Here is an 11,497-nt window from a genome sequence, read left to right as displayed (position 1 = left end):
CTTTTCTTCAGCAAAAAAAATGGGAATTTTTTTCCACAAAAATTCCCAGAAAAAATTCAGATTTTTGGGAATTTTTTGGGGTTAAAAAAAGATTTTTTCCAGGTAGGAATTGAGGAAAATCCCATTGGGGTCCAATTTTTCCCTGAGGGCACAAAATTTGTGAAATTCCGGGAACATTTCTTCCAGATCCTTCCGCGTGCAGCTGTGGGCCTGCAAAGGGAAATCCCAAAAAAATTAAAATTTGATTTCCCTAAAATTTGGGGTTTTCCCATTTTTTTTCCTATTTTTTTCCTATTAAAAATCCCATTTTTTCCCTCTTTTTTCCCCATTTTATTCTCATTTTTCCCCATTTCATTCCCATTAAAATTCAAATTTTTCCCCATTAAAAATCCCAATTTTTCCCCATTTCATTCCCATTAAAATTCAAAATTTTCCCCATTTTATTCCCATTTTTCCCAGTAAAATTAAAATTTTTCCCCCATTACATTCCCATTGAAATTCCCATTTTTCCCAGAAAAATTCAAATTTTTCCCCCATTTCATTCCCATTGAAATTCCCATTTCATTCCCAATAAAATTGAAATTTTTCCCCATTAAAAATCCCAATTTTTCCCCATTAAAAATCCCAATTTTCCCCTCTTTTTTCCCTATTTTATTCCCATTTTTCCCCATTAAATTCAAATTTCATTCCCATTAAAAATCTCAATTTTTCCCCATTTCATTCCCATTACAATTCAAATTTTTCCCCATTAAAAATCCCAATTTTTCCCCTCTTTTTTCCCATTTTATTCCCATTTTTTCACAGTAAAATTCAAATTTTTCCCCCATTTCATTCCCATTAAAATTCAAATTTTTCCCCATTAAAAATCCCAATTTTTTCCCATTTCATTCCCATTTTTTTTCCCATTAAAATTCCCATTTTTCCCAGTAAAAATCCCAATTTTTCCCCATTAAAAATCCCATTTTTCCCCTCTTTTTTCCCATTAAAAATCCCAATTTTTCCCCATTTCATTCCCATTAAAAACAAAATTTTCCCCATTATTTGCCTCCTATTATTTTTCCCATAAAAAATCCCAATTTTCCCCTCTTTTTTCCCCATTTTATTCCCATTTTTCCCAGTAAAATTCAAATTTTTCCCCCATTTCATTCCCATTGAAATTCCCATTTCATTCCCATTAAAATTCAAATTTTTCCCCATTAAAAACCCCAATTTTTCCCCTCTTTTTTCCCCATTTTATTCCCATTTTTCCCAGTAAAATTCAAAATTTTCCCCATTAAAAATCCCAGTTTTCCCCCTCTTTTTTCCCCATTTTATTCCCATTTTTCCCATTAAAAATCCCAATTTTCCCCCATTTCATACCCATTAAAATGCAATTTTTCCCCATTAAAAATCCCAATTTCCCCCTCTTTTTCCCCCATTTTATTCCCATTTTTCCCATTAAAAATCCCAATTTCCCCCCCCTTTTACCCCCATTTTATTCCCATTTTATTCCCATTAAAAATCCCATTATTTCCCCATTATTTCCGCACTTTATTCCCATTTTCCCCCACTTTTCCCCATTAAAAATCCCGTTTTTCCCCCATTTCCGGGGTTTTTACCTTTGCCCAGTGGGGCCTCCCCCCGTGCTTGCGCATGATTCGCTCGTAGAGCAGCCAATAGCGAGCCAGGGGCACCGCCCGCCCGTACGGCCTGGGGAGAGAGGGATCAATTGTGGGATCTGGGATCAATTGTGGGATCCATTGAGGGATCCACATCCGGATCCATCTCCAGGATCCATTCCGGGAATTCGGGATCCACGCCCAGGATCAGCCAATAGCGCGCCAGGGGCACCGCCCGCCCGTACGGCCTGGGCGGTACACAGGGATCAATTGTGGGATCCACTGGGGGATCCAGCCCAAGATCCACCCCAGGAATTCGGGATACACTTCGGGAATTTGGAATCCACCCCAGGAATTCGGGATCCACCCCAGGAATTCGGGATACACTCCGGGAATTTGGAATCCACCCCAGGAATTTGGGATCCAACCCCAGGATCCATTCCGGGAATTTGAAATCCACCCCAGGAATTTGGGATCCAACCCCAGCATCCACTCCGGGAATTTGGGATCCACCCCTAAGATCCACCCCAGGATCCATTTGGGGAATTTGAGATCTCAGGATCTGCATCAGGATCCACCCCTGGATCCACTCTGGGAATTTGGGATCATCCCCAGGATCCACTCCGGGAATTCAGGATCCACCCCCAGGATCAGCCAATAGTGAGCCAGGGGCACCGCCCGCCCGTACGGCCTGCGGGATACACAGGGATCAATTGTGGGATCCACTGAGGGATCCACCCCCAGATCCACCCCAGGATCCACCCCGGGAATTTGGGATCCATACCAGGATCCATCCCAGGAACCACTCCAGGAATTCGGGATCCATCTCCAGGATCCTTTCACAGAATTCGGGATCCACCCCCAGATCCACTCTGGGAATTCAGGATCCACTTCCAGGATCCACTCCGGGAATTTTGGATCCACCCCAGATCCACCCCAGGAATTTGGGATCCACCCCCAGATCCACCCAGGATCCACTCCGAGAATTAGGGACCCACATCCAGGATCCACTCCGAGAATTTGGGATCCACCCCCAGATCCATTTCAGGAATTAGGGATCCACCCCCAGGATCCATTTGGGGAATTTGAGATCTCAGGATCTGCATCAGGATCCACCCCCGGATCCACTCCAGGAATTTGGGATCCACCCCCAGGAATTTGGGATCCACCCCGGGAATTCGGGATCCATCCCCAGGATCCATTCCGGAAATTCGGGATCCACTCCAGGAATTTGGGATCCACCCCGGGAATTCGGGATCCATCCCCAGGATCCATTCCGGAAATTTGGGATCCACCCCGGGAATTTGGGATCCACCCCCAGGATCAGCCAATAGCGCGCCAGGGGCACGGCCCGCCCGTACGGCCTGGGGGGGATACACAGGGATCCATTGTGGGATCTGGGATCAATTGTGGGATCCATTGAGGGATCCAGCCCCGGATCCACCCCAGGATCCACTCCGGGGATTTGGGATCCACCCCCAGGATCAGCCAATAGCGCGCCAGGGGCACCGCCCGCCCGTACGGCCTGGGGGATACACAGGGATCAATTGTGGGATCTGGGATCAATTGTGGGATCCACTGAGGGATCCACCTCGGGATCCACCCCAGGAATTTGGAATCCACCCCCAGGATCCGCTCTGGGAGTTCGGGATCCACCCCCAGGATCCACTCCAGGAATTTGAGATCCCCAGATCCACACCGGGAATTTGGGAGCCACCCCCAGGAACTTGGGATCCATCCCCAGGATCCACTCCGGGAATTCATTGAGGGATCCACCCCCGGATCCACTCTGGGAATTCAGGATCCACCCCCAGGATCCACCCCAGAATCCATTTGGGGAATTTGAGATCTCAGGGTCTGCATCAGGATCCACCCCCGGATCCCCTGCAGGAATTTGGGATCCACCCCCAGGATCCACTCCGGGAATTCGGGATCCACCTGGGGATCTGGGATCCATCCCAGGATGCACCCCAGGAATTCGGGATCCATCCCAGGATCCACTCCGGGAATTCAGGATCCACCCCAGGAATTCGGGATCCACCCCAGGAATTCAGGATCCACTCCGGGAATTTGGGGATCCACCCCAGGAATTTGGGATCCATTCCCAGAATCCATTCTGGTAATTTGGGATCCATTCCCAGAATCCATTCTGGTAATTCGGGATCCACCCCCAGATCCACCCTGGGAATTCGGGATCCACCCCAAGAATTTGGGATCCATCCCAGGATCCAATCCAGGAATTTGGAATCCACTCAGGGAATTTGGGATCCACACCCGGAATTTGGGATCCATCCCCGGATCCACTCCGGGAATTCGGGATCCACCCCCAGGATCCACTCTGGGAATTCGAGATCCACCCCAGGAATTTGGGATTCATCTCCAGATCCACTCCGGGAATTCGGGATCCACCCCTAAGATCCACCCCAGGATCCATTTGGGGAATTTGAGATCTCAGGATCTGCATCAGGATCCACCCCCGGATCCACCCCGGGAATTTGGGATCCTGGGATCAGCCAATAGCGATCCCAGGACTGGATCCATCCAATTCGCACTCCTGTGATCCCGAATTCCCGGAGCGGATCCCGGACTGGATTCCCGCTCTCGCACCTGTACATGATGACGTTGATGTAGCAGCTGTCCCGTTGGAAGCAGGGGCTCAGCGGGATCCGGTCGCGCCGGCAGAACCGAATCTCCACCGGGAAATGGGCCCGGATCGCAGGATCCGCCTCCAGCGCCGCCCGCAGCTCCAGCAGCGCCGCCCGCGTCCGGCTCCTGAATCCCAGACATTCCAAAATCGTCCCAAAAATATTCCCGTGAGAATGGAGAAAATAAGACGGAAAAATTTCCAAAATAATCCCAAAATTTCTGAAAAAATAGTCCCAAAAATTCCCCGTGAGAAGGGAAAAAATAATCCCAAAAATTCCCCAAATAATCCCAAAAATTCCCAAAAATAATCCCAAAAATTCCCCATGAGAAGGGAAAAAATAATCCCAAAAATTCCCAAAAATAATCCCAAAAATTCCAAAAAATAATCTCAAAAAATCCCAGTAATAATGGAAAAATTAATCCCAAAAATCCCGGTGAGAATGGAAAAAATAATCCCAAAAATTCACGGTGAGAAGGGAAAAGAATAGTCCCCAAAATTCCCGGTGAGAACAAAAAAATAATCCCAAAAATTCCCAAAAATAATCCCAAAAATTCCCCGTGAGATTAGAAAAAAAAATCCCCCAAATTCCAGTGAAAATGGGAAAAATAATCCCAAACATTCCCCGTGAGAAGGGAAAAAATAATCCCAAAAATTTCCAAAATAATCCCAAAAATTCCAAAAAATAATCCCAAAAATTCCCCGTGAGATTAGAAAAAAAAAATCCCCCAAATTCCAGTGAAAATGGGAAAAATGATCCCAAAAATTCCCATGAGAAGGGAAAAAAATAGTCCCAAAAATTCCCCAAATAATCCCAAAAGTTCCAGGTGACATTGGAAAAAATAATCCAAAAATTCCCCAGGAGATCAGAAAAAATCATCCCAAAAATTCCCAAAAATAATCCCAAAAATTCCCCATGAGATTGGAAAAAATAGTCCCCAAAATTCCCAAAATAATCCCCAAAATTTCCCAAAAATAATCCCAGAAACTCCAGTGAAAATGGGAAAAATAATCCCAAAAATAATCCCAAAAATTCCCCGTGAGAAGGGAAAAAATAATCCCAAAAATTCCCAAAAATTCCCAAAAATAATCCCAAAAATTCCCCGTGAGAAGGGAAAAAATAGTCCCCAAAATAAGCCCCAAAAATTCCCAAAAATAATCCCAAAAATTCCCGTGAGAAGGGAAAAAATAATCCCAAAAATAATCCCAGAAATTCCAAAAATAATCCCAAAAATTCCCAAAAATAATCCCAAAAACTCCCCGTGAGAATGGGAAAAAATATTCCCAAAAATTCCCATGAGAATGGGAAAAAGAATCCCAAAAATTCCCAGTAATAATGGAAAAATTGGGAATTTCAATGGGAATTGGGCGGGATTTGGGAATTTCCATGGGAATTGAGCGGGATTTGGGAATTTCCATGGAAAACCCCGGAATTCCGGACTCACACGGGGACGGCCCAGTCCTGCACTGGGATTTGGGATTTTCCATGGAAAACCCTGGAACTTGGGATTTTCCATGGGAATTCACCAGAATTCTGAACTCATTATGGGAATGGCCCAGTCCTGGATTGGGATTTGGGAATTCCCTGGTTTGGGATTTGGGAATTTCCATGGAAAAGCCCCAGAATTTGGGAATTTCCATGGGAATTCACCGGAATTCCGGACTCACACGGGGATGGCCCAGTCGTGGTTTGGGATTTGGGATTTTCCATGGAAAAGCCCCAGGAATTCGGGAATTTCCATGACAATTGAGCGGGATTTGGGAATTTCCATGGAAAAGCCCCAGGAATTTGGGATTTTCCATGGAAAACCCCGGAATTCCGGACTCACACAGGGACGGCCCAGTCCTGGTTTGGGATTTTTTGGGATTTTCCATGGAATTCATGGAATTTCAGAACTCACATGGGGACGGCCCATTCCTGCACTGGGATTTTTTGGGAATTTCCATGGAATTTATGGGAATTCCGGACTCACATGGGGACGGCCCAGTCCTGCACTGGGATTTTCCATGGAAAAGCCCCAGGAATTCGGGAATTTCCTTGGGAATTGAGCAAGATTTGGGAATTTCCATGGGAATTCACTGGGATTTGGGAGTTTCCATTGCAACTGGGTGGGATTCAGGATTTTCCATGGGAATTGAGCGGGATTTGGGAATTCCCTGGTTTGGGATTTGGGATTTTCCATGGAAAACCCCGGAATTTCCGGACTCACACGGGGACGGCCCAGTCCTGGTTTGGGATTTTCCATGGAATTTGGGATTTTCCATGGAAAATCCTGGAATTTCAGAACTCACACGGGGACGGCCCAGTCATGGTTTGGAATTTGGGATTTTCCATGGAAAAGCCCAGGAATTTGGGATTTTCCATGAGAATTGAGCAGGATTTGGGATTTTCCATGGAAAAGCCCCAGGAATTCGGGAATTTCCTTGGGAATTGAGCAAGATTTGGGAATTTCCATGGGAATTCACTGGGATTCGAGATTTTCCATGGAATTAATGGAATTCCGGACTCACACGGGGACGGCCCAGTCCTGCACTGGGATTTGGGAATTCCCTGGATCGGAATTTGGGATTTTCCATGGAAAACCCTGGATTTTGGGAATTTCCATGGGAATTGAGCGGGATTCGGGATTTTCCATGGGAATTGAGAGGGATTTGGGAATTTCCATGAGAATTCACTGGAATTTGGGAATTTCCCATGGGAATTGAGCGGGATTTGGGAATTCCCTGGATTGGGATTTGGGAATTTCCATGGGAATTCACTGGAATTGGGGACTCACACGGGGACGGCCCAGTCCTGGTTTGGGATTTGGGAATTTCCATGGGAATTGAGTGGGATTTCAGAATTCCCATGTGAATTCACCGGAATTTGGGAATTTCCGTGGGAATTGAGCAGGATTTGGGAATTTCCCATGGGAATTCCCTGGGATTTGGGAATTTCCATGGGAATTCACTGGGATTTGGGAATTCCCATGGGAATTGAGCGGGATTTGGGAATTCCCTGGTTTGGGACTTTTTGGTATTTTCCTTGGAAAACCCCAGAATTCCGGACTCACACGGGGACGGCCCAGTCCTGGTTTGGGATTTGGGAATTTCCATGGGAATTGAGTGGGTTTTGGGATTTTCCCTGGATTGGGATTTGGGATTTTCCATGGGAATTCACTGGGATTTGGGATTTTCCATGGAAAAGCCCAGGAATTCGGGAATTTCCTTGGGAATTGAGAGGGATTTGTTACTCACACGGGGATGTCCCAGTCCTGCACTGGGATTTTTTGGGAATTTCCATGGAATTCATGGAATTTTGGGACTCACACAGGGACGGCCCAGTCCTGGTTTGGGATCTGGGATTTTCCATAGAAATTGAGCAGAATTTGGGATTTTCCATGGAAAACCCTGGAATTTCGGGACTCACACGGGGATGGCCCAGTCCTGCACTGGGATTTTTTGGGAATTTCCATGGAAAAATCCCGGATTTCCACACTCACACGGGGACTGCACAGTCCTGGATTGGGATTTGGGAATTCCCTGGATTGGGATTTGGGAATTTCCATGGGAACTGAGCGGGATTTGGGAATTTCCATGGAAAAATCCCGGATTTCCACACTCACACGGGGACGGCCCAGTCCTGCACTGGGATTTGGGAATTCCCTGGATTGGGATTTGGGAATTTTCCATGGAAAACCCTGGATTGGGGACTCACACGGGGACGGCCCAGTCCTGGTTTGGGATTTGGGATTTTCCATGGAAAAGCCCAGGAATTCGGGATTTTCCATGGGAATTGGGTGGGATTTGGGATTTTCCATGGGAATTCACTGGGATTTGGGAATTTGCATTGGAATTGAGCGGGATTTGAGAATTCCCTGGATTGGGATTTGGGATTTTCCATGGAAAAGCCCCAGAATTTGGGAATTTCCATTGAATTCATGGAATTCCGGACTCACACGGGGACGGCCCAGTCCTGCACTGGGATTTGGGAATTTCCATGGAATTCATGGAATTTCCGGACTCACACAGGGACAGCCCAGTCCTGCACTGGGATTTAGGAATTCCCTGGTTTGGGATTTGGGAATTCCCATGGGAATTGAGTGGGATTCAGGAATTTCCATGGGAATTGAGTGGAATTTGGGAATTTCCATGGAAAAGCCCAGGAATTTGGGAATTTCCATGGGAATTCACCAGAATTCCGGACTCACACGGGGACGGCCCAGTCCTGCACTGGGATTTTTTGGGAATTCCCTGGTTTGGTATTTGGGATTTTCCATGGAAAACCCTGGAATTTGGGACTCACACAGGGACGACCCAGTCCTGCACTGGGATTTTTTGGGAATTTCCATGGAAAATCCCGGAATTCCGGACTCACACGGGGACAGCCCAGTCCTGCACTGGGATTTGGGAATTTCCATGAGAATTGAGCGGGATTTGGGAATTCCCTGGATTGGGATTTGGGATTTTCCATGGAAAAGCCCAGGAATTTGGGAATTTCCATGGGAATTCATGGGAATTGGGGACTCACATGGGGACGGCCCAGTCCTGGTTTGGAATTTGGGATTTTCCATGGAAAATCCTGGGAATTCCAGACTCACACGGGGACGGCCCAGTCCTGGTTTGGGATTTGGGATTTGCCATGGGAACTGAGTGGAATTTGGGATTTTCCATGGGAATTGAGCAGGATTTGGGAATTCCCTGGTTTGGGATTTGGGATTTTCCATGGGAATTCACCAGAATTTCGGGACTCACACGGGGACGGCCCAGTCCTGGTTTGGGATTTTTTGGGAATTTCCATGGAATTCATGGAATTTGTTACTCACACGGGGACGGCCCAGTCCTGCACTGGGATTTGGGATTTTCCATAGAAATTGAGCAGAATTTGGGATTTTCCATGGGAATTCATGGAATTCCAGAACTCACACGGGGACGGCCCAGTCCTGCACTGGGATTTTTTGGGAATTTCCATGGGAATTCACCGGAATTCTGGACTCACACGGGGATGGCCCAGTCCTGCACTGGGATTTGGGAATTTCCTGCTTTGGGATTTGGGATTCTCCATGGAAAAGCCCCAGGAATTCGGGATTTTCCATGGGAATTCACTGGAATTTGGGAACTTCTCATGGGAACTGAGTGGGATTTGGGAATTCCCTGCTTTGGGATTTGGGAATTTCCATGGAATTCACTGGGATTTTTTGGGAATTTCCATGGAATTCCTGGAATTCCACACTCACACAGGGACGGCCCAGTCCTGGTTTGGGATTTTTTGGGAATTTCCATGGAAAAACCCCGGAATTTTGTGACTCACACGGGCACGGCCCAGTCCTGGACGTGCTGCCGGAAGCGGCACTCGTAGGTGAGGACGCGGTGGCTGCGCCCGACGCTCTCCTGGCGGGAGCTGAACAGGAGCCGGAAAAACGCGCGGTTGATCCAAGGAACCAGGGCGGGGAAAAACGAGCTGGGAAAAGGGGAAAAAACGGGAATTCAGTCCCCAAAAAATGGGAATTCAGCCCCAAAAAATGGGAATTTAGCCCCCCAAAAATCCTGCAAAAAACCAGGAATTCTTTCCCAAAAAATCCTGAAATAAAACGGGAATTCAGTCCCCAAAAAAATGGGAAATCAGGCCCCAAAAAATGCAAAAAATCCTGCAAAAAACCGGGAATTCCTTCCCAAAATAATGGGAATTCCTTCCTGGCGGGAGCTGAACAGGAGGCGGAAAAACGCGCGGTTGATCCAAGGCACCAGGGCGGGGAAAAACGAGCTGGGAAAAGGGGAAAAAAACGGGAATTCAGTCAAAAAAACCGGGAATTCATTCAAAAAAAACCTGGGATTGCTTCCCAAAAAATCCTGCAAAAAAACCCAGGAATTCAGTCAAAAAAACCAGAAAATCACCCCCAAAAAATGGGAATTTAGCCCCTAAAAAATCGTGCAAAAAACCGGAATTCCTTCCTAAAAAATCCTGAAAAAAGCGGGAATTCCTGCCCAAAAAATCCTGCAAAAAAATGGGAATTAAGCCCTCCAAAAAACGGGAATTCAGTCCCCAAAAAAATGGGAATTCCTTCCAAAAATCCTGCAAAAAAACCCCTGGGAATTCAGTCAAAAAAATGGGGAATTCACCCCCAAAAAATGGGAATTCAGGCCCCAAAAAAATGGGAATTCATTCCCAAAAATCCTTCAAAAAAACGGGAATTCCTTCCTGAACAGGAGCCGAAAAACGCGCGGTTGATCCAAAGCACCAGGCTGGGGAAGAACGAGCTGGGAAAAGGGGAAAAAAAACGGGAATTCAGTCAAAAAAACCCTGGGAATTTCTTCCAAAAATTCCTGCAAAAAAACGGGATTGCTTCCCAAAAAATCCTGCAAAAAACTGGGATTGCTTCCCAAAAAATCCTGCAAAAAGCCTGGGATTTTAGCCCCCAAAAAAGGGGAATTCAGCCTCCAAAAAATAAAAAAAATGGAGTTCAGCCCAAAAAAACCCCGGAATTCGTTGCCAAAAAATCCTGCAAAAAAATGGGAATTCAGTCAAAAAAACCCCGGGAATTCCTTGCCAAAAAATCCTGCAAAAAAACCCGGGAATTCAGAAAAAAAAAAACAGGAATTCACCCCCCAAAAATGGGAATTTAGCCCCTAAAAAATCCTGAAAAAAACCGGGAATTCAGTCCCCCAAAAAATGGGAATTAAGCCCCAAAAAATTTGGACTTTAGCCCCCAAAAAATCCTGCAAAAAAACCCGGGAATTCTTTCCCAAAAATCCTGCAAAAAAACGGGAATTCTTTCCCAAAAAATCCTGAAAAAACCGGGAATTCCTTCCCAAAAAAATGGGAATTCGGGTCCCAAAAAATTTGGACTTTAGCCCCCAAAAATCCTGCAAAAAAACTGGGACTTCAGGCCCCAAAAAACCAGGAATTCACCCCCAAAAATTGGAATTTAGCCGCCAAAAAATCCTGCAAAAAACCGGGAATTCAGCCCCAATATATTGGACTTCAGCCCCCAAAAAATCCTGCAAAAAAAATGGGAATTCAGTCCCCCAAAAAATGGGAATTTCTTGCCAAAAAATCCTGCAAAAAACCCGGGAATTCAGCCCTCAAAAACCAGGAATTCACCCCCAAAAATTCCTGCAAAAAAACGGGAATTCAGTCAAAAAAACCCCGGGAATTCAGTCCAAAAAATCCCTGGAATTCCTTGCCAAAAAAATCCTGCAAAAAAACCTGGGAATTCAGTCAAAAAAACCAGAAAATCACCCCCAAAAAATGGGAATTTAGGCCGAAAATGTTGGA

General features: G+C 46.1%; 1 protein-coding gene across 3 annotated transcripts in view; it reads right to left on the bottom strand.

Annotated features, from left to right (window-relative positions):
* The window catches only part of LOC141728419 (L-gulonolactone oxidase-like), a 45,805-nt gene continuing 34,308 nt past the window's right edge, over positions 1 to 11,497 (bottom strand). For 2 of the 3 annotated variants that reach the window (XM_074536427.1, XM_074536429.1), the window contains 4 exons: positions 9,533 to 9,682; positions 4,206 to 4,370; positions 1,599 to 1,689; positions 4 to 210 (listed from right to left, as the gene is read on the bottom strand). In XM_074536427.1, coding sequence (XP_074392528.1) covers positions 82 to 210; positions 1,599 to 1,689; positions 4,206 to 4,370; positions 9,533 to 9,682 — 535 coding nt within the window. In that variant the 3' untranslated portion in view covers positions 4 to 81. Of the gene's footprint in view, positions 211 to 1,598; positions 1,690 to 4,205; positions 4,371 to 9,532; positions 9,683 to 11,497 lie in introns of all 3 variants that reach the window. The other variant, XM_074536428.1, reaches the window with a different exon arrangement.

This window comes from Zonotrichia albicollis, chromosome 3 (assembly GCF_047830755.1).
Source record: "Zonotrichia albicollis isolate bZonAlb1 chromosome 3, bZonAlb1.hap1, whole genome shotgun sequence".
Classification (NCBI taxonomy): Eukaryota; Metazoa; Chordata; class Aves; order Passeriformes; family Passerellidae; genus Zonotrichia; species Zonotrichia albicollis.
The sequence above is the reverse complement of the archived record's forward strand: the minus strand, read 5'-3'. Positions and strand labels throughout refer to the sequence as shown.